The 24,106-nt window shown below is 38.5% G+C and overlaps 1 protein-coding gene across 20 annotated transcripts in view; it reads right to left on the reverse strand.

Annotated features, from left to right (window-relative positions):
- The window catches only part of Phldb2 (pleckstrin homology like domain family B member 2), a 201,222-nt gene that overhangs the window by 91,102 nt on the left and 86,014 nt on the right, over window positions 1-24,106 (reverse strand). For 16 of the 20 annotated variants that reach the window (XM_046425215.2, XM_046425227.2, XM_046425222.2 and 13 more), the window contains one exon: window positions 13,560-13,689. In XM_046425215.2, coding sequence (XP_046281171.1) covers window positions 13,560-13,641 — 82 coding nt within the window. In that variant the 5' untranslated portion in view covers window positions 13,642-13,689. Of the gene's footprint in view, window positions 1-4,673; window positions 4,812-5,034; window positions 5,412-13,559; window positions 13,690-24,106 lie in introns of those variants that run through there. The other 4 variants (XM_046425218.2, XM_046425234.2, XM_046425225.2 and 1 more) reach the window with 3 other exon arrangements.

Genomic DNA, 24,106 nt, shown 5'->3' on the forward strand with positions numbered 1-24,106 from the left:
ACACTAGTTTCCACTAGCTCTAGGTTTAACAGTAAATCTTAGAAAAGAGTGACCCTACTTAAGGTAACAGTATCAAATACTGGTGTGCACAAACTTTTCTTCCTCTTATTTTGTAAAGAAAAGCAATGCATCTAATAAAGTCAAGCTATAGGCACTAAACAAACAGCTATATAAAAACCTCTAACGACTTCTCCACATAATTTATCCTGTTAGCCTATATGTTATTTATCTGTTTCTTTATTTAGCAAGCTATGACTTTTACTCTTGGGTTTCTCTTATTTATCACTAGCTGCCACACTGCTTTAAAAATCTTACCTTTAAAGCAGTTATAACACAAAGCTTCTTTTCAACAATGTCTAAAAACACCCCTCAATATCATAAAAACAGCTGTGTGCAAATTTAACCCCTAAAAGGTCAAATTTCTGGGTGACTCTGGGATGATTACTAAATGTTTATGTTGAAATGATTTGAAAATCTGAACTATCTCTTTTGATTCCATTTATTTTCTAAAGACAAGAGTCACATTAATCAAATCTCCAAAAATATTTTCAATGATTTTTTTTGAAAAAATATTCTCTTTCTTCTCTCACCATCAGGAAAAAAAAAAAGAGTAATAAGAATAGCCAGATGAAAGGTGGTAATAAAAAGGCTGCTAACCTCTTTAGTGCAGCACCTGCAGGGGGCAGGTCTCTTAAAGAAGTCATCACTTTGGAGTTATTTTTAAATACATTGCAGGCACTTTGCTTTGTCTTGTACCCATTGACCAGTTGTCACAATGATAGCTCCCCCAGCATCATTCAGAGCTCTGACCTCTCCCAGGAAAAGCTTACTAACAGCCCTCCTAAATTGTCAGAACCTCACAGATTTGAGGATTCGATGAAATAACAACCATAGCAGAATTACTTGGCATACAAGACTAGAACCCCCAATCAAAGACCTAATGTCTAACCATAGTAACTTGAATGTGAGAGTACACATGTTTGCAATTGATCAGACCATATGTGCACAACTTTCTGATAATAAAAAACTTATTGAAGTAAATCCTTTCCATACACAGAGCTATTCATGAATATCATATTTAGCAGTCTCTCCCAGGAAATTAACAATAATTTTGTATTTCTATCATTTTCTTCCCCATTAGGGACACAGATGGAAGAGTAGACCCGGTGTAAGAGTAAGTACAGTTGCCCAGGAGTTAGGCTATTTGGTTTGTTTCGCCACTATCTAGCCGACTTAGTGGATTGGGGGCAAAAGTGTAAGACAGAAAGAATTTGTAAGATTCCTCTTACCCCTGAAGTTATTTTGTCCTATTTATCCAAAAACTAGTCAAGCTTGAATTGTCTTTAGATTCCTAATCCAAACTCTGTTCAATCAAATTCATCTTAGATACCCACCCATAGTTTATGAATTTTTCCTACAATTGCCCCAAACCATATTCATAGATGTCAGGTATCATTTTTTCCTACATACTCAGGAGGCCTCTCTCACTTTTCTTTCTAAGACAACCCTAACCATTCATGTGCTCTGCTCCTAATGGATAAGGAAAGCAGGGGTGGAAAATCTCAAATGTTCTGTTTTATACCTGGATTCAAAAGCAGCATCTGCCATGTCTGTGAAACCATCTGTTGCCCACTTTGCCATGGAAAGGATGGTGCAGGCTTCAGGAGTGTCACAGGCCACACAGTGGAATTACCCCTTCTTGGGGCTGATGCACCGGAACATATGCTTCACAGTTATCAAAGCTAGTGCTACCCCTCCCCCATCTAAAAGTTTATTTTCTTACAACTAAGAGTTTATTCTGGGTCAGGCCCAGTTTTTGTTCATTTTTTTTTTCTAAATTCCCATCTGCCCAAAGACAGAATTTTAAATTTTATAATTCTGGGTTGCACCTAGAAATATGCCCCTAATTGCCAGTCACTAATCTCTGGACACCTCTTCTATCAAATGAAAAGACTGAAGTTGGTGATCTCTGAGGCTCCATTGTGCTCTAACACTTCAAATTCCTGTGATTTAAACCCAACTTAGAATCATCAATAAGCTCAAGTTTTCCCATGTTTATGGTATACTGAGACCCTTAATGCCAAAGGCAAAGAATCTACTGCAAAGAAAAGGCTTCTCTGACATGATCTCCTTATGTTGAGCTCCTACACTTAAATTTAAATAAGTTTCTTGAGGATCTAAATTAAATTAAGAACCCTAATCTTGTTAACATCTGCCCCTGAGGCAACACTCTAGTACTGGGTTTGGAGCAGGATGATTCTTTGTGTGTTCTGTGCAGGAAGTTTAGCAGCATCCAAGGTCTTTATTTGTTAGATGTTAGTAGTACTCCTCTGCTCCCAGCTATGACAACTAAAAATTAGTTTTTTTTTTTAAAGGAAAGCCAACTTGTGCATTCTTTTGATGTTCCAGCATCCTCTGGGGGACAAACCCTCTTCCTCAAGAAAAACCCCTGCTGTAACACATAGCATTTTTAAGAAAAATCACATCCTTTAGAAGGTTTTTTCCCCCAAATGGATAACATTTACACAATTAACAAAGTACACCAAGACTTAACAGATTATAAACCACATGCATTCCACCTGTAAAAGTCACTCTCTTTCCAAGTCATCCATAGAACTGCCTCCTTCCTAAGAGTTGAAAATTTGCATACCCTAACCTGGATTACACTGTAAACTAACCATAATGTCAACTACTCTTTAAAAGTATTCAAAAGTAATTACATCTTCCACAATAACTTCTCCAATGCATTCCAAAACTAACCCGGCTTACAGATTTCAAAATAAAAAATAGTGAAAAGCCAGAGTTTGGTATAATCATTTTGGTTTTTTCTTTACTCACACACACACACACACACACACAAATAATACTTCTGGAGCAATCAGCTTTGCCCAAAGTTCTTGAAAAGAGGATTTAGCAAGCTTTTAGCCCAATTTCCTAAGTATCTTTCCTTCCCCCACTTCACACAGGGGATGGAAGAGACACCCCCTGCAGCCAATCTAGCCCCAAAAGAACAGCAGCTGCCAGCTGCATGAAACAGACTAAAGCCTGCAAATTGACTGAAATGATGACTACTCTAAGCCAAACATCTCATTTTTCCATCTGTGAGAATGGCTGGGATTTGCAAACCTTTGTGTCTCAGAAGGTGAAGGCTACATTAGTTAACTGAGAGCAAAAGCTTGACTCCTCTGTGCTATTAAAGTTAACATCAGTTACTGATGTTTTGGAGATTTTGCAGCTTCTTATTTATATACAGTGTCTAAATTTCTACATTAAATGTATAAAGAAAAAGCCCTTTAAATCACTAAGTTGAGGATGTGAAAAGGGAGCCATGTATAGACACCACCATTACTTCTCAAAGAACCTCAGCTCTTTATTCAAACAAATATTTACACAATTGAGGGCAACGACACCAGGCATATGGTTGTTCTTTTAAATAGTGGGTTACTCCAAAGGTTTATTTATCCTAAACCCAACTACTCTGTTGCTATCCTACCAGGATCCAAGAATTCAAGTGCTCCAAGGGCAAAAGTTTAACCCTCTGAAACTGCGAACCTCGTGCAGATGTCTCCCAGCTGAATTCAGACAGAAGACAAATCTCAATCACCCAGGTTAAACCAAACTAGAAAGCTTAAAGTTACAAGTACAATACTTGAAAATCTCCATCTGGAATCTATACATCCATATAATGAAGGACATGTGGCTCTCAAATATTTACACTAACAAGCCTCCACATTTTAATGCCTCTTCTCATCCCCTCCCAACTGCACCTGGCTGTGACTAGCATAGCATCCTACAACTCCTAAGAGCTGCAGAAGGAAGACTTTAGGAAAGAGGACCAGGCTAGCCCAGATGATTTCCAGTCTCTGGCAAGATTATCCACATAAAAAGCTACAGTGTCAGTCCTTCTTTTACATATGAAAGGTAAATGAGGAATCTCTGGAAGCAGGTTCCCAGTCCAAAGCTCTTTCAAACAGGAAACCCCAACCCTGGGAGGGACAGCCTGTCAGCCTTTTAATTTCCTGGCGGTGGCAGGAGTTAGCCAGGTCCTCGGCGCTTTAATAAGTGATGATTGCTAGTGCGAAGTTATTAAATGTACCTACAAACATTTCACTATTGCCCGCCGAACAGGGTGCTGGAGAAACAGAGGACTGAAAAGCACCTTAAGGTTTCCAGTCTCGCTATCTCTAAAGGGAGCAGAGACCGCTGCATCATAAAACTTCTCGCGGATCTAAAGTCGAATTAGTGTCAGAGGCTCTCGGTTGGAAAGACTCAAGACTGAGGCTTTAGCATAACTAGCCAGACCTTTGGAGACGGGAGGGGGATCTTTTCTGGATCCCACTCCCCACACCATCCAGCTGCGGACCCCCTCTCGAAAGGATCTAACCAGAAGAACCATCCCTCTCTTCTTCAACATTCCAGAATTGTCCGCAAAAGTTGCCCCTGGCACCCCTAAATCCCGCCTGTTCCCTACAATAACTCTGGAATCATCGCCTTCACCTCTTCTCCACGACTCCCTCAACTGGAGGTCCACCCAGTTCCCCAGAATCATACACAATGGGGTTCCGAGTACCCTAAAGTTGCACAGCTCTGGCTCCGGCGACCCTGGCCCGGGCTTTTGTCCCTGTTGACTGCAAGAGAAGCAAAGAAAGTCTGCGCCCTGGGCGCCTACTCACCGTCTCATCTTTCTTCTGAGCTACGGCTCTCTGCGGCCCCGCCACTCTGTGGCCTGGCCCTTGCCCCCGCCCTCCCTTTCTCCCTCCCTCGGGCCCTAGTCTCGGCCCCGGGCCAGGCCGGGCCAGGACGCAGCTCCAGTCACCACCGTGCGCAAGCCAGCCACTCCGGACTCGCGCTGCGCAGTCAGCGCGCCCCTCCTCGGTCCAGGCGGCCACTGCCTCCTCTCCTCCCCCAACCCTCCGCTGCGCAAACGGCAGCGACCAACTCTACGGCGGGGGAGGCATTGTCCCCAAAGAGCCGCTCGGGAGAACAGAACCAGCACAGCTCCTTGATCGCGGCGGACCGCAGCCCTCTCCTCACCTGGCGCGGAGGCGCAGCCAGGTCCTCTCGACAGGAGACAGGAAGGCAGAGTTGGTGCGCCACGCCACGCCTTGATGCCCCCCCTCGGGCCGCGTTGGTGGGCTCCGCGCCTCTGGGTCCCGCGCCCCGGCCCCCTTTCGTAAGCACAGCTGCAGGCACCGGGGAATCCAGCAGTCTAGTAGGGTACCCTCGCTGCTCCAGGGTAGTTTGCTGTCGGGGATTTTTACTGCTGCCCCATCATTGGGCGCCACCCTCTCAAAGCCGAATTCACCGCATGATCGTACAGACTTTTGGAGGCAGACTTTCTTTATGAGCTGGAAGAAGGGCGGGAGAGTACACGTCCCGGAGTGATGATTTTCTCACCCGGTGATGAAGTTTCTGCTGGGGAAACTCCAGGTGACCACACCTCCTCTAGACATTTGGCCCCCGGGTAGGTTTACCTGATGCGTCAGAAAAGCAGCTGTGCAATGACTCGCGAATGACCTCAGGCAAGGGCTGGAGTCTGGAGAGTTTAAAATTCATTCATACTGATTGCCTTGCAGTCGTTTCTCTTAAAGTTTCTATATTTTCTGACATTTTTCTGAGCTGCAGTAACCAATGAAAACAATGCTGATGTGAACGTCCTCCAGCGGTGCGTCCTCGGAAGGCAATAAAATGGACCCAGAGCTGCCCACGGTCCACCTCCGCAGGCGAGAATGCAACTAGCTGCCAAATTCTGGGCCAGTCTCTGGGGTCACAGGGATGAAAGACAACAGCCTTGGAGGAACTTAAAACCGCAAGAAAACACAACAAACTATTCAACTAACTATTCAACTTGGGACAGTGTGGCATTTAGGTCATTTAGCTCCCAGAAACAATTTCTTAATTTCTAGCATGGTAATAATGGTACTAATGCTGCAAGCCAGTTAATAAGCTTCTGTATATTATATGCAAAGTACCTGTCACAGTGAGTAGACTTAGTAGTCACTTAACAAATAGCTTATTTCATATGCTTGTCATCTAAGCAAGTAAAAGACCAGCTTATAATCTCATGAAGTACCTCACCTACAAGCATGCTTTAATATATTTTTTAATTTGTAGAAGGACACAATGCCTTTATTATATTTATTTTTATGTGGTGCTGAGGATCGAACCCAGTGCCTCGCACATGCTAGGCAAGCGCTCTACCACTGAGCCACAACCCCAGCCCCAAGAATGCTTGATATGTTATAGGACATTTTTTTTTTAACTTTTCTGAGTTTTTGCCCTACAGAAATATACAAGGATCAATTCAGTGGTTAAAGAATCCAGTAATTCTCTTACACATATAAATTTTCCCCTTTCATTGGATCATCCTCATCAACTTAAATGTGTTATTTTTTCTCATCTTAAAAAACAAACTCTGTTGTGTCCACTTCCCCCTCCAGCCAGCCATTTGCCTGCCCCCCATCTCCCCCTATCACTTTTTTTCCTGTTCAATTACAGCAAAACTCCATTAACAAATTGTTAAGGAAAGCTGTCTTCAACTTCTGTCTTCCAATTTACATCAGTTGGGCTTTGTTTCTACTATGTCCCTACAATTGATCTTCTTGAAATCAAACTATAAAAGATACAACAATAAAAGATTGTTTCTTGGTCTTCATCTTACTCAAGCAATTAGCAGTTGATCACTTTCTCCTTCTGGAATCACTTTTACTTGACATCTGTTATACATTTCCATGGTTTTCTTCCTACCCACTGGATAGGAAGGAGGGTGCCCTACTACACTGCTTCTTATAAGTTTCATTTGTTTCATTGGAGTGTTCTGAGTTCAAACTTGGGACCTCTTGTCTATTCTTGCTCCCTTGGGGATCTCATCTCATAGCATTAAATACTATCTGTATGTTGATTACTCCCAAATTTTACCTCTAGCCTGAATTCCAGGCTCCTGGCAACTGCCCACTTGGTTGCCTATTAAACTTCTCACACTTAAAATTTCCACTGAAATTCCTCCCTCAGTCCTTTAGTCACAGAAATCATCCTCACATCAGTTTTTAAATTTTGTCCTTGACTTCTCTTCTTGCCAATCCATCACCAGAGCTGGGCAAAGGAACTAACTCAGCCAAGTCATTTGAGTGCATTACTTATCCTCATTGAGAAACAAATTGCTATTTTCCAAATTCCTTTATGGATAAATGTGATAATGTCAGTACCATTCTTTGCCCAGGGATAGATAGCACTAATAGTGCCATCAAAAGAATGGTCTCCAACCACAGTCAGTCTTCTGTGGAACTGTTTCTTGTTGATGATATTGACCATGACATTGTACTTTGTCCTACATAAGTTGAGTTCCACATTGTGCACTCCTTTTATAATTTAGTAGTGGGGTAAATTTTTTCTCCGTTAAAAAGATATGTTCTTTCCAGTTGGGGTTGTGGGTTAGTGGTAGAGCTCTTGCCTGGCATGTGTGAGGCACTGGGTTTGATCCTCAGCACCATAAAAATAAATAAATAAAATAAAGGTATTGTGTCCATCTACAACTAAAAAATTTTTTTTAAAAAATATCTTCATCCATTTTCACATTGGATTTGCAGCCATTGTTAAGGAGAACTCTGTAAACCAATACTTCCCTTTGTATCTTAATGTTCAGGAGGTTCAGTTAAACTTGCTATTCAATTATTGTGTAATGGTAATAAAGATGTTGCTTTCTCCTCCTTTTAAACATCTTAGATGTATTTTTATTCCCAAAACTTATTGGATATTTGGATTTTACTCTGTGTTCTCAAATATATACTTAAATAGATGAAATATAAGTAACACATTAGCTATTCAAATGAATATGAGAAAATTAACCAAAATTACAATGGAAATCACTTTAACCTCCCAGGGACTCAAAAAGGCAAATACCTCAACTTTGTCTCCTTAACAGGTTTAATGATTATCCCCACATGCTGCTTTATGTTTAAACTATTACAAGGCTGGCTCTCTAATTATACAGCTGATTAATTTCTGCATCAAAACACTCTCTTTGTGCCTTGTCCTCAATCTTTTCTGTGAATTCATTTTGCAGTCAGGCAGGGAAAGGATGCTAAGTGTGATGTGTGAGTATGTAAGTGTGTATATGCATTTGTGCATGTGTGTGTCCTTCGGATTAACCTACCCCCACTGTCTTTATCTGGCTCACTTTTCTAATTACTTGAGGATCTTGAATTGGTCTTCTTTAGCTGCATAAAGAGCTTAAAACAAGGAGTTTTCTTTGTAAGTTATCTACTTAAATAGAGGGGGAAAAGTCCCTTCTGCAGCAGTGTTCCTCAATACTGTAGGGATCTCAGCTTCTCTTCTGTTAGTCTTTATTTTTCTTTTTATCTTACTTTTACCATCCTTCCATTTATTTCATACCTTGATTTCAAAAAAGATGTTTTAATGTATGTGCTTGTGCGCACATGTGCATGAGCATGTGTTTTGAGCCACCTGGGGTAGGAATAGAGGTGCAAATTTGATGTGTCAGATATATGTGGACCTCATTGCCTGAGAGGCTTCTGACAACTCAGAGCAGAATTAAAATTTAGAACATGAGGAAAGTTAAAACAAAGGCCAATTTACTAAGCACCTACTCATTTCTGTACAATGTGTGAGATGCAGGGAAAATGGCGATAAAAGAAAGCATTTTAACGATGTGCCTGTCTTTGAGGAATTTACTGCCAAATATATAACTGGAATGTGATAATACAATATAACATGTACTATAAAGAAAAAATACAAATGACTTCAGATAAAAGGGTATGTGTGCCCCTGTGAGTCCACCAAGGAAGACAATATATATAACTGTCATATTGAAAGAAAAGGGCTTTCTAGGTGGAGGAAATGACGCGACCAATGCTGGAGGACAGAAAAGCCAAGGAAGACTGGGAAATGTGAGTAATACAGCCTGCCCAAGCAGACAGAAGGGAGGTGCAGGAGATAAGACCTAACTAGCTGAGGCCAGACTTGGGGAGACCAGAGAGACAGGGGTTTGAATGTTCGATTCCATGTCTAATACCATTTTAATTATGTCATTTCCTTGCTCTAAACTTGCACTGGCCCTTCCTTGCCTGACAAACACCGAAGAACCAGTGGCTGTGCAGGAAGCAAAACCTGATTCTATAAGGCTGGGAAGAAAGGGAAAGATGAGTAGGAAGGATAGTAGAATGAATCGGACATTATTACCCTAGGTACGTGCATGATTATATGACCTGTGTGATTCTACATCATGTACAACAAGAAGAATGAAAAGTTATACTCTATTTATGTATGATGTGTCAAAATGCATTCTACTTTCATTTATAACTAATTAGAACAAATTAGAAAAAAAAAGAGAGAAAGGGAAAGATGAGCTTTTGCCATAAAATTTGGAGACTCCAATAAAGTCGTACTGATGGTGTTTCCTATGGTAGACAAGGAATCTCTCCAACAACTGTGTTCACGAAAGCCCCAGGTAAGACACTGAATCTCCTCCCACTCCTGGCTGCTATTCTTTCTTTCATTTTATGGTGACTCCAAAGTTAAAGATCCTGCAATTCTCACAGAAATAAATAAAGAACAGGTAACTTTAAATGGTTGGGTCAAGTGTTGGAGTGGAAATTTAGTGACAATACAATTAAATGTTTGCCCCCCAGAGTTTCAGGCCTACTTGTGTAAGCTTTTTATTTCATTTATTTATTTATTTATTTTGGTTACTGGGGATTGAATCCAGGGTCACTTAACCAATGAGCTACATTCTCAGCCCTTTTAATTTTTTATTTTGAGCAAGGTCTTGCTAAGTTGTTTAGAGCCTTGCTAAACTACTGAGCTGGCCTTCATCTTTCTGTTTCACCCACCAGAGTCTAGGATTATAATAAGCATGTGTTGCTGCGTTCAGCATGTGACCTGTTTTCTTTTCTTTTTTTTTACTCTTCCACGTTATGGGGATAATTTCATCGGTTCTATCAGGGATTTATAAATACAATTAATAAAAACATCATTTATGCTGGGCATAGTGACACACATCTATAATCCCAGCAATCTGGGAGACTGAGGCAGGAGGATCACAAGTTTGAGGCCAGTCTTAGCAAATTAGTGAGGCATAAGCAACTCGATGAGACCCATTGTCTCAAAATAAAAAATAAAAAGAGCGGGGAATGTAGCTCAGTGATGAAGTGCCCTGGGTCCAACCCCCAGTATCACTAAATAAATAATCGACTGGGAAGATAGCTCAGTGGTAAAGCATCCCTGGGTTCGATCCCCAGTGTCAAAAAAATAAACTCCAAACAAAAAAAAAATAAAAAGAAAGTAGAGATTTATTGTTAGTCCCTAATGAGTTCAAAATGGATGATGGAAGAATTTATTTCTGATACAGGTAGTGATGTTTATCACTAGTACAATTCTTGTAGACTCATTTGAATTTCTGGCTATCTTCATGAACCAAGAATTTCTGTGAGTTATAAATATGCCCTAAAGATGATAAAAATTCACTTGCTGTATTGTCTAAATGAGAACCCAAAGAAACTCTATTTAAAATGTCCTTCTCTTATTTTTTATTTCTAGATTTTAATTCTTAAGGTATCAGCATTACCAAGAGTGATATAAGACTCTTCAGAACTTTAACATGGGCATATGGATTTACTCAGTATATTTTCAGTGTTAATATTAGAGTTAGCCTTACACAAAACTTAATAATACACACAGGAGGAAAGTTACATATATTGAAGTGAATTTGGTAGTTGAAAAGCAAATATAGGTATGTTTAAAGTCCACACTAGGATTATTTGCCCAGCTTTCTGGGGCTTTTTTTCTGATTGCTCTAAAAAAATGCCCAGGTCAGGGCTGGAGAACTCCTTAGGCCACCCCACTTCACATATGCAACTGAAGTGCTGGTAAAAGGAAACTTCCTAGGAGAGTCTCACGCCTCACATTTGGTGAGCATTGATGAGCAATGTCAACACAAGTCCCAGTGTGGTTTGTTGTTTTCCTCTTACAAAAGCTAGTTTTGTCCCACATGCAGAAGTTATCAAAGTGGCTATCCAGGTGGAAAATTCTTTACACAGGCAATTTGGAAGGATCCATATCAGTGGAGAGCAACATTACCCTTGATGAATAATTCACTGGCAATTACTTTTCAAAAGACTTTTAGCTCTCCTGGGCCGCTAAGAGTATTTCTGGTTAAATTCTCAATGACTTTGTAAAGAGTTGAACGCTTTGGTACTATTGGAAATAGCAGTCCCTTATTTTCCATTCCAACTGCCACAATCCCCAGTACAAGAAAGGAGGACCAAGGGGAACACACGGAGGAGGGTGGGGATCACATATTGCACACCTCCAGAGGGAAATCCCTCGACGTAGCAGACCCAACATGTCCAAATCATTTAGCTCCTTCTTTGTTATATTCTATGATTATGTAAAGATCACCCTCTATAACCAACCCTCCAAATCTGAAAAATGTATTTAGTCCCTCATGCTTCCTTAATCCCTATTAATTCATAACTAAATCATATAATCCTATAACTTTTACCTTTTTTTTTTAAGTGCTGGGGATTCAATCCAGAGTTCTGTACATGCTAGGCAAGTGCCTTTCTACTGAGCTACATTCCTACTCCTTTTTGCCTCTAAAAGATTTGTCAATAATACTCTTTTCCCTATCTTTTATACTTTCATTGATTATGTAATATTTTCAAATCCCACTGCAAAAGATGACAATGAATAAGCCCAGGGATCATGGGGAGATGGATCCTTTTTAGACCTGGGATACTGGGTATGTTGTAAGCAAGATTTACCCAAGGCAAAGGAAGGTAGAAGAGCCATATCTTAGAGAAAGGGTCTGAAAGCATCAAACCCGAGACCCTGTGCATTTGAACATGAGAAGTGATGGGGAATAGAGGAGTTGCTCATCAATGGCTCAGTACTTGAAGCTTGTGTTATGGTTGGATGTGACGGCTGGGGAATAGGAGTAGTCAGACATTGGCAGCTCCCAAATCAAGTTTCTGGTCTCAACAGCACTAATTAAATTTTCAATTATTTTATTAGCCTCTCCATTTTCCCACAAAATTCTAAGCTTTTTGAGTGCAGGGATTCTCCCCCTTATATTCCCAGTACAATAAGTTTTATATTACAGACTATAAAATAAAATACTTGTTGAGGACTGGGGTTGTGGCTCAGTGGTAGAGCCCTCGCCTAGCACATGTGAGGCCGTGGATTTGATCCTCACCACCACATAAAAATAAATAAATAAAAGATATTGTGTCCAACTACAACTGAAAAAGAAATAGTTTTTAAAAATATTTGTTGAATAATTACATAAATTGGTCATGAATACTGAAAATCTAATCTTATCACTTCAATGCTTGGAATTCTTCAGTGACACCTCAAGGACTTTAGGATAAAATAAATCAGGAATCCTCAGGTTAGCAAGAAAACAAACAACACAAAATAAATCATCTGGTTTTGCCAGGTTACTTCCGAATAGTTTACCTTTTCCTCCCTCCTCTTTCTACAAGGAGAAAACATTTCAATCACAACAAACGACTCACAGTTATTTGTGTTTGTCACACTCATTCACCTCTTCCTTCATAACCACAGTTTACCCAGCAATTGTTAATACAGGAATCACCCTCTCCAGAAAGCTTTGTCCAGCTCTATGCCCAGTTTTAATCAGGTGCCAAAGTATTTTCATGTCATTTCAAATTTTCTATTTTACTTTTCATGTGTGCTGGAGATACACAGGCTGTATGGACTGCCCACAATAGAGTAAGGCAATTCCTCAAAAATCAATCTGTGTGTGTGTGTGTGTGTGTGTGTGTGTGAATATAAAATATATGTTTCTGGTTTTCTGGAGAACCCTTACATAGGAGCTTTCTATTTTTACTCTTTGTGTCTAGAACTTAGCATAATGAGTAAGTGAAAAATTAAACTTACTTCGAAATCACCCTCCTTAATTAGAAGAGGATGCTGCAGGGCAGAATCAGCTGATCATAGGGAGAGACTAATAAATTTGGCTGAAATCAGATCCCCAACATATCCCTGAGCCTCCTACTTACTTGTTCATCTTATATATAATAAAAAAACAATAAAGAAAATACACAATTTATAAATCCATTTATTCTGTTTGATTGTCAGCAAACATTTTGCAAAGATTTCTACCAGCACCACGCACCCATGAATTGGAAGCAGTCAAGTTGGAGCCTTGTCCCTCCTGGGAGGAAACAGTAGGATCTGTTACAGCCTAAAAACTTGGGATCTGTCTTTGTGCATGCCATTCCACTCATTTTATATGGGCTTTGCTTTCTAAATGACCAATGAGCCACTGGAAAAGACCACTTCACACCAGCTGCTTTCATCTTCCAGTCCCCTCAGCATGACTTCAGTGAGATATGGAGCAGTGCCTATGGGGGAGCTGGTGACTGGAGCTCTGGGCAGGGATTGCCAGCCTCAGGCTCTTCCTGGTGCTTGCTGGACTCCTGCATTTGTACTGAAAAATGCCAGCTCATTCCTAGTATGTATTGTGGAGTAGATACTTGTAAATATGTGCTTAAAATCTCTGGGAATGAAGTACCTACCGAGAGAGTTCTCACCAAAATGTTGTGCATCACCAACTCCATCTTCCTTGGGCTCCTCTCTCTGGGTATCTTCCTCTTCCATCAGGGTGCTGTGTTGATTCTCAAAGGAGACACTGGGGCTGATACCAGTCTGTATTTGGCAAGAAAAGAGAGGCACCATGATCAGAAAGCTGAAAGCGGAAGTGACTTCTGAATACTGAAGGTCAACAGAGCTTCATCTGTTGGATATCTGGGAAACACGCACTCCTTTTGAAGTTGAAAAACAGATATCTCTGTTATCTCACTGCTAACTCTCCTTTAGAATGACGAAACTTAAACACCACCACCATCATCATCAACAAAAGCACATTTTTAGATGGAATGTTTACAGATTAAAAAAACAAACAAACAAACTCCAACAAATAAGGATAGAAGTTCCCTTTTATCAATCCTAATGGATGTCTGAAACTGCAGACAGTATTGAACCGTATGCATACTATGTTTTTCCTGTATCTATGATAAAGTTTAATTTATAAATTAGGCATAGTAGATGATTAATAGTAACTAGTAAAAATGGAAGCGTATAATAAAATTTATGTTATTGGGTTTTTTTCTGTGTATAGAAATAACATATTATAGATCTTTCAGAAACTTCAACATATGATTTTTTTGCTTGCTTATTTGATCAAGAACATTCACCTTTTCACGTAAAAGGAGCATTTTGTGGCCTGTCTTTGGCATATCATTATATATATATATATATATATATATATATATATATATATATATATATATATACAGTTTTATTGATATATAATTTATAAACCATACAGTTTACTCATTTAAAGTGTAAAGTTCAGTGGCTGAACTTTACACTTTAAATGTAAATATATATATATATATATATATATATATATATATATATATATATTATACATATATATCCATCAGATATACTGCATATCCAAATTGCCAGCATCAATACTTTTGCTTTATGGGGCCTTTACTAAGTAAAATAAGGGTTACTTGAATATAAGCACTGCAATACAGTGACAGTCAATTTGATATCTGAGATAACTGCTAAGTGATTAACAAGTGGGTAGCATATACCCTATGTATACAGTGGACAAAGGATGATTTATGTCCCAAGCAGGATGAAGCAGGATGGTATGAGATTTCCTCATGCTACTCAGAGAGCATGCAGTTTAAAACTCATGAATTTTTTATTCCTGGAATTTTCTATTTATATTTTCAGAATAAGGTTGACTGCGGGACACTGAAATCATGGAAATTGAAAACTTATACAAAGGAGAACTGCTGTACTACTGAGATAGACAACACATAGACTGAAAGAGGGACCAGTTTCTTGGACTGGCTGTATTTGTTTGGGGTTTTTGTTGCTCATTTTCTGTTTTTCATCCTATCCTTATTATTTACCAGCCACCCTCTTAGGTGTTTTGTCATTTTTGTTTCTTTTAACTTTTATATAATCCCATATTATGGAGAAGGATATTGGTTCCAGTACTTGATTTTTATCTGTTTTTCATCATAGCCATCTTAGTGGGTGTGGAGTGGTATCATATTGTGAAACTGATAGGCATTTCCCCAACAGATAACAATGTTCAGCATTTTTCATGTGTTTATTACCTATTTGTATATTTTACTGAGAGAAGTAACTAGTTTATTTGACCATTTTGAGTTTAAGTTTTGAGTTTAAGAATTCTTGATATCTGCTAGGTGTGGTGGCACACACCTATAATCCCAGTGATTTGGGAGGCTAAGGTAGGAGGATTGAAAGTTTGAGGCCAGCCTGAACACTTAGCAAGACCATGTCTCAAAATAAAAAAGGATGGGGATGCAGCTGAAGAGGAATGTGGTAGCTTAGCTCACTTTCTCCCATTTTGAGAAAAAAACCAAATTTCTCATAATCTACATTCTTTAAGTCTATATCTCTATACTTGGATATTTGGATACTCTGTACTTACATACTCTACATATGTAAAGTATATAAATATATACTATAGATATATTCCAACTTGATATGTTCAAAATTGAGTTTTCCTTTTCATTACACATTGGCTCCATTTCCTGTATTTCTATTTGTAGAAAATGATCCCATCATCAATCACTTACCCAAATTACATCAGACTTTCCCCTGTTTCCACCTGCCAGTTCCAGTAAATCATATTGGCCTGATGAGTTTGCCTCTCACCTATATCACAGTGTGTGCCTTGTTCTCTTAACAAAATGTCCTAGTTTAAGTGTTTATTGACATCTCTCCTCTGAAATTTTGTATACACCTGTAACTGGTCTTTCTACCTCCAATTCTGCTACCATTAAAATCCATTTTCCTTAATACATCAGGAACAGTTTAAACAAATCCTGATATGGTTTCAGCATTTGAACTGGAGATGGGAACTGGAGATGGTCACATCATGGGGTAATGTACATTACAGGTTTTGTGACTTTTGATAACCCAGTCTTCCTTAGCATCTAGCTCATTTGTAAAATGGAAATGAAAATACTTCACCTTAAAGTCATTATGAAAAGGAAATGAGAAAATATCTGGCCTAGTATGTGCTCAACAAATAGGAGTCCATATGGCGATAGGACCACGTCATCTCCTGGGGCATTCCTGAATCTGAGGAGAATATTGGGCACATGAAAGCTGTGGGATGCCCAACTGAAAGCCAGAAACTCATTTGGGAGCTCTGGAGTGCATTTATATGAACTGTCTAGAATAGGCAAATCTATAGACATGGAAGGTGGACTAGTAGTAACCCATTGCTTGGGGTGGGGGAGAGGTAGAGGAAGGATAGTGGATGTAGTTTCTTTTGGGGGTAATGAAAATGTCGAAGAACTAGATTCTGGTAAGTGGATCTATATGTGAAAACCATTGAACTTTACACTTTAAATGAGTAAACTGTGTGGTTTATAAATTATATATCAATAAAACTGTTATTAAAAGGGAGCTTCACAGACGACTTTTAGGTCAGTGAAAATATTCTGTATGATACTATAATGGTGGGTCCATGTCATTATACATTTGTCAAAAGCCATAGGATGTACAAACCAAGAGTGACCTCCCAAGTAAATCATAGACTTTGGGTAATTTTGATGGAACAACAGTAGATTCATCAATGATAACAAACGTATACTCTGATGCGGAAGTCGATGGAGAGGAAGATGATGCACGTGGGGAGGGAGATGGAAAACATCTGTAACTACTCAGTTTTGCAATAAACTTAAAACTGCTCTAAAATTTAGTCTTTAAATAAAAGATTGAGGTCTGAGGAAAGGAATATTGACAGAGGTAAGAGCAGAACACTGCGAAAGACTGAAGAATAACAAACAGCCATTTTATTTAGTACTTAGATGCCAGTGTTTTATCTATGTTGTCTCCTTTCATCTTCATCACAGATCCATAACTATTAGGTACTTTTTCCTCATTTTACAGACAATACAATTAAAGCTCAAAGAAAATACAAACATCTGTTCAATGTCAACAAGAAGAAACAGACAAAAATGTGACTAGGTGTGGTTCAGTCTCGTTCTTGATGCACTGTGCAGTTTCCCATGGGCTGTGCTTTTCCTAATAATTCCAACCTCCTGGCTTCAGCACAAATACCAGTGTCTAGGCCCATCTGTTTTCCCCAAGCACTTCCACAATATTCTTAGTGAGAAGACTTTCATCTCCACTGTCCTAGTAAGGAGTTGTAGAATGAACGCACCTCTGAAAGGGCGCTTTCCTTACCTCCCCCACACTGGGGCTTCCTAGAAGTATGGCTCCTGCCTTGTATGGGGTGACTCCCTGGTGCTAAGAACCCTAAGAGACACAGTAGTTGAGAGCTCAAGGAAGGGAATTTGCATATTTTCAACTTCTCCTGTTTGAGGAGCTTATGTGTGAAAAAAAGAAAAAATATTGATCTCAATGTTTATATAGAGACGATGCTCACACTCACCTTCCTCCTAAGATGATTCTCAGAGTTTGTGATTTCCACCCGACCTTCCATCTTTCCTCATCTAATCCTGGCAGACAAACCCCAATAGTTTCTGGTATGTGTTCAAGACATTTTATTTTTCATTCTTTTCACAATTCCTCCTTTTGTGTCTAGTTGACACCCATCAAGAGATTACTGCTTAAATTCAAATCTGTAGTCTAGAATGAGGTAACAATAAGAGACGAAATATAAACCTGATTCTCTGAGCTTCTCCTCTGTGGTTTGGTAGTCAGAGCAAATTGCTGGAGGCTGTTTGAGTATCCCTGAGGAAACCACAGCACCTACACACACATACACTCCCCCCCACCAACAGACACACCACTTTATTATAATGTGAGAAGTAGCACAGGGTGTATGTAGCTCAATGGTATAACACCTGCTTAGCATGCATGAGGTCCTGGGTTTGATCTTTATCACCAAAATTAAAAAAAAATAAAAAAATTTTAAAAAGGAAAAGAAAAATAGTGCTTTATAGTAAAATATCCCAATGTTTATGTGGGTTTACACTGTATCAGACACTATACTGAGGTCTTTACAGGATATTTTACCATTTAACTCTCATGCAAACATTTGTGATAGGTTTTCATATCTGAAAGGTGAGAAAGTTGAGGGTAGAAGAGGAGGAATAACCTCTCTAAGGTCATGGAGTAAGAGAGGGATGAGCAACTCCCTCAAGGTCTATGTAACCCTAGTCAGGTCTCCCCATCTCTATATCACACTGTCCCCGTGTCCTTTCTGTTATCACCAAGCCCCCCTTCCAGGAGGCTGTTCTCCTAACAATAGTACCAAGGAAATGATTCTACATGTAAATTGGTTTATAAGCAACCACCCTGTATCAATTTAAAAATGCTAAATTAAACATTAGAAAACAAAATCAAACAGGACATTAAGAAAATACCATGACAAAGTAAGATTTATTTCTGGAATGAAAGAATGATTCATATGGGTAAATATGTTAATACAAATACCATATTAGTAGATGTAAGAAGAGTAATCACATAATTATCCCCAGATGCAAGCAAAACAAAGCAAAACTTTTGACACAATTCAATGGCTGTTTCTGGCAAAAACACTAAAAAAAGTATTAATAGTAAATAAATTAATAGGAATTGACTCAAATTTCTGAAATGCACTGATTCTTCTTTTGTTTCTATTGTTGGTACTAGGGACTGAATCCAAGGGTACTCTACTACTGAACTATATCCCTAGTCCTTTTTATTTTTATTTTTTTATTTTGAGACAGGACCTTGCTAAGTTGCAGAGGTTGGCCTGGAATTTGGAATCCTCCTACCTCAGCCTTGCACCTTGGTCCTTTTAAATCCAGAAGTATTTCCAATAAGATTAGTAAAGAAGCAAGCATGCTCATTGTTTGCTACTACTGAACAGTATTCTTGAGGTATTAACCAAGAAATAAAACCATTTCCAGAGGACATGCTGGTTTACCTAGAGAACCTGAGAAAAATCAATGATAAACCAGAAAAACTGCAAGAGTAGCACAAAGAACTTTTTTTTTTTCTGCAAATGAGTTGTGAAGATAGTGTTCATCGCCCCTGAGTACTTTAACACACAACCCTTCAGAGAAAGATGTTCTCCAGTAACTACAATACAATGATCAAATTGAGGAAATTATTGCTTACACTAATATTGAATTCACAAACAGCATTCAAGCTTAATTTATTATCCCAATAATATTCTTTATAGGATCCAATCTAAGAACATGTGTTATACTTAGTTGTCATGTCTCTTTAGTCTTTTTTTCAGCCTGTAAGAGTGTACTGGGGGGCCTCTTATACACTTATTTATTCTCATTTCCACCAGAGTAGAACCAGAGCTGATGGAAAAGGCCAAGACTGACCACAAACCAAACCCATCCTGCCAGACACATAAATTAATAATTGCTTGAGTGTGCAGAGAGACATTAGGAAGTGATGTCATGCTTTTATCTAATTGTGCCATAAAAGCTTTGAAGCAGTCTGTAAAAATGGGAATATGTTAAACTATTCATCCTTTGCTGAATTCTTCCTAGGAAGACTGCTTACAAGAAAAGAAAAAAAAAGTCTTGGATTTCCAAAACAGTTCTAAGAAAATCTCTTAGGTTAGGTTTAACAGTATATCTCTTAGGCCAGTGTATTTTCAGGTCTGGCTGGTTTCCAAGTCAATTAAGGAGACTGTTCTTACAGTAAATTTTAAACAGGCATGCAGAGAGTCCAACTTGTATTAACAAGAGTTCAAAAGTTCTAAACTGACTCTGCCTCAAAATTCAGTTGGAAATTCTTAGAAATCTGTTGGATATTCCATGGGGTGATAGTTCAAATTTCTTTATATGTAAAGCTGACAACTATTTTTCCATAATTATATAAGTTTTCATCCACATCAACTGAAGAATATTTAAAGCATAATTATCACATAGATCCCTCTCATGCTGTTCTCTGATAAATTTTTGTTCTCATTACATTTTCTGAATAACCTACCCAGATATATGAGCAGATATTCCTTATTTTTTTTTAAGTTTAGACAGCTTTCTTGAGCCAGTGTAAAGTATCACATCCAGAGTTTATTTTTTAATAAAAAATTCTAGATTTTGTTTTAAGTGCCCAGGATCCATGTTTTCAAAGGTCACTCAGTGTAAGCACTTATAAATCTTGACATTCTATGTTCAGATCACCTTCTTGGTGGCAAAATTCCCCATCCCCCAACACATACCTTCTTTGTGGAAGCCAGATTTTGTTGTTGTTTTCTTTAATGTTTATTATTACTATTATTATTATTATTATTATTATTATTATTATTATTAAACAGATTGAAAAAAATGGTGGGGAGAATTTATGGAAAGAGTCAAACTCCTCTCCTGGGTTTCCAGGGAGTTTTTAAAAACATGTTTTTCTTAAGTCTACTTCAGACTTTTTGAACCAGAATTTGCATTGTGGTCCCAGTAAGTTTCATTTTAAAGAAGTTTTCCAAGAGAGTCTGCTGTAATGAATTTAAGGCTGACTTTGACAAATGCTGAGAAGTTATGTTCCATAGAATATCAGTTTAGCAGAATGAGCACTAAAAACTTTAAAGGTTTTGGAAAATTATATTCCCTTCTTAACAAACCATGACATAATTAATATATACATTTAAGATGTATAGATGCTAACGACATATTACTTAATTTTGCTTAATCTAGCATTTCCCAAATTTGAATGTAGTACACACTTTATTTTTAACACAAAACTACTGTAGAACCCTCCAAACAGACGTTGTGAAAGATTAATATAGAAAATGACAATTTCCATGTCATCCCTCTTTTATAACAGATCAGTGATGGATGATTTGATGTTAGGTAATTCAGTAATGAACATGACTGAAATTGTTCATAAAACTGTCATACAAAGTTTAAAGGCCCTTGTGCACAGTGTTATTCTATGGTTTTTCCTCTGATCATTCCTAAACTTCAGATGTTAAAACACAGACAACTGATCATTCGTTTGGTAATTAGTATGCATTGATTGCTCACCGTGTGCAAGATCTGTTCTAAATACTTTGTAGGCATTATATCATTCAATATACAGTCCTGTGAGGTAGATCTTATTATTAAAAGATAATGAGGCCCAGAGAAATTCAGTATCTAAACCTAAGAAAGCACACAGTAAGTGGTAAAATTGATATTACAGACATTAAATCTAGCTGTTCACATGCAGAGCCCATTAACTACTTCATTATTCCACATGAGTAATGTAGATTCCTTGTCAATCTCCTCCACAGCCAAGGATTCCCTTGTCCACCAATACCTAGGCTCTGTCCTTGACTCTTGTTCTCCCTTCTGAGCTACAGATAGACATCGCTAACAGCTTGTTAGTCTTCTCAGTGGTATCCAAAATCTAAAACACAACATGTTTTCAGGAGAATCTCATCTGCCCCCTAGAAAGGACCTCTTCCTATGACCATCTTCTTTTCATTTGTTCATTTATTTCTTCATATAACAAATAATGAGCATTCTCCTTGTGCCTGGCACTCAGCTCTGACAGACATCCAAAGGTGAACAGAACTTTTGTTCTTACTTATAACTTCTGTTCGTCTCATGACTCTAGTGAACACATGCTTCAACATGTCCTCTTTTTCCATGACATCCTTCTGGGTTCATCGTCAGTAGTGGTTTTATTCTCCAGTTGCTCTTAAGCCATATCCATTTGAAAGGGAGCTTGACTGTGCCAGATTACCTTTCTGTGACAAGTCATTGGCATGTCCACAGGTGCCATGGCAGATTGTATTCTTAAAAGGACTCCACATGCTTCTTGCCATGTGTTATTGGAAGACCTCCATCATAAGGTGAGGTCATGTTTCTCCCTTTGGATCTGGGAGGGTCTGTAAGTACTGTGGACAAAATGCTACATATTTTTCAAGTCAACGTACAAAATAACTTCTTTCTGGCCTTTTAGGGGTACTTGCTCTAGGAACCCAGGTCCCATGACATAAGGAGGGGAAAGACTACATGGAAGTAGCTACTTTAAGGTGTTCATGATGACCCACTGAGGTCCCAGATGACATCCAACACCAACCTCCAGAGGAGTAAGGGAGCCAGCTGATTCCCTTTCCTGGCCTTTGAATGCCTCTGGAAAACACAAGATGTTTCTCAACAACCTCATCTAAATTGCAGGTTTGTCGTCATTATTTTAAGCTGCTGAGTTTTGGGGTGTCTGTTCTACAGTGATAGCTAACAGAAAAAGTGCCTCCCTTTGTTTTAACTGGTTGGCACCAAGATACGGTCACATGGCAAAAAGCAATGCTTCCTGAAAGGAAGTGCAACCATACTGTAAAAATGGATCCATATTGGCCTTATGATGGCAGGTTTTAGAGCCAGTATTTTTTAAATTAATTAATTTATTTTAATTAGGCATATATGGCAGCAGAATTCATTTTGATTCATTGTACATAATTGCAGCACAACTTTTCATTTCTCTGATTGTACATGATGGAGCATCGTACCATATGTGCAGTCACACATGTACCTAGGATAATGATGTCCATCTTACTCCACCATCTTTCCTGCCCCCATGCTCCCTCTCCTGTCTCCTCTTTGCCCAGTCAAAGTTCTTCCATTTTTCCCATACCCTTTCCCCCATTATGGATCAGCATCCACTTATCAGAGAGAACATTCAGCCTTTGTTTTTTACGGATTGGCTTACTTTGCTTAGCATGATATTCTCCAATTCCAACTCCAACTTAATTTTGCTTAATCTAGCATTTCCCAAATTTGAACGAAGCACACACTTTATTTTTAACACAAGACCATTTACCTGTAAATGCCATAATTTTATTTTCTTTTAATGCTGAGTAATATTCCATTGTGAATATATACCACAGTTTCTTTATCCATTCATCTGTTGAAGGGCATCTAGGTGCTTCCACAATTTAGCTATTGTAAATTGAGCTGCTATAAACATTGATGTGGCTGCATTCCTATAGTATGCTGATATTAAGTCCTTTGGGTATAGACTGAGGAGTGGTATAGCTGGGTCAAATGGTGGTTCCATTCCAAGTTTTCTAAGGAATCTCATACTGCTTTCCAGAGTGGTTGCAGCAATTTGCAGTCCCACCAGAAATGTATGAATGTGCCTCCCCCGCCCCACATCCTCGCTAACATTTATTGTTGTTTGTATTCTTGATAACTGCCATTCTGACTGGTGTGAGATGAAATCTTAGAGTAGTTTTGATTTGCATTTCTCTAATAGTTAGAGATGTTGAACATTTTTTCATATATTTGTTGATCAATTGTATATCTTCTTCTGAGAAGTGTCTCTTCAGCTCCTTAGCCCATATTGGGTTGTTTGGTTTTTTGGTGTTAAGTTTTTTGAGTTCTTATATATTCTGGAGATTAATGCTCTATCTGACATGTGTGTGGTCAAAATTTGTAGAGCCAGTATTTTATTACAGGATTGCTGATTGTCTCTCCAGATGGATTCACACTGATGTTTCTAAGAAAACACTTGCAGAAAAGCCCATTCTAGCTTGTTAACCCTAGAAATATGCCAAGAATACTTCTTTTACCTCCATTGCTTTAAAAATTATTTTGGTATCTCACTAAATGAATTTTATCTACAAAGCCCAATAATAAAAATTTTCATACATGTATTTCTTTAAATCCCATTCAATATTTAATATATGTTGTATTAGATAAGTATAAATGATATCTCTGACATTTAAAAAAGTATATGCAAAGTGACTTGCAGAAGTTTCTCCAATATTTAATTACTTTGCTAACTTCAATTTTCTTTTATTTATCCTATCTCCTGTAGATTCTTAGTAGATAGAAGGATTGCATAAAATTTGTGTCATGATGGCTCTTTCTCTCTTTCCTGCATGTTTACCAAATAAGTCATGAAATGAGCCTGCCCAAGATACCACGCCTTTCATGATGACAACAACATGCTCAAGAGTCTGGGCTTAGTTGCTTCTTTTTGCCACTTTCCTTATTCATAACATTGATAAACAAAGGATTGTACACACCAATGAAGCTATATATATTCTTTGTTTAAAGTCACTGTTTATCAATCCTTATGATGTCTCATAATTTAATAGAAACGT

The sequence above is a fragment of the Marmota monax genome, unplaced genomic scaffold (assembly GCF_021218885.2).
Source record: "Marmota monax isolate L192 unplaced genomic scaffold, Marmota_monax_Labrador192_F-V1.1 WCK01_AAM20220418_F8-fsc00119, whole genome shotgun sequence".
Taxonomy (NCBI): Eukaryota; Metazoa; Chordata; class Mammalia; order Rodentia; family Sciuridae; genus Marmota; species Marmota monax.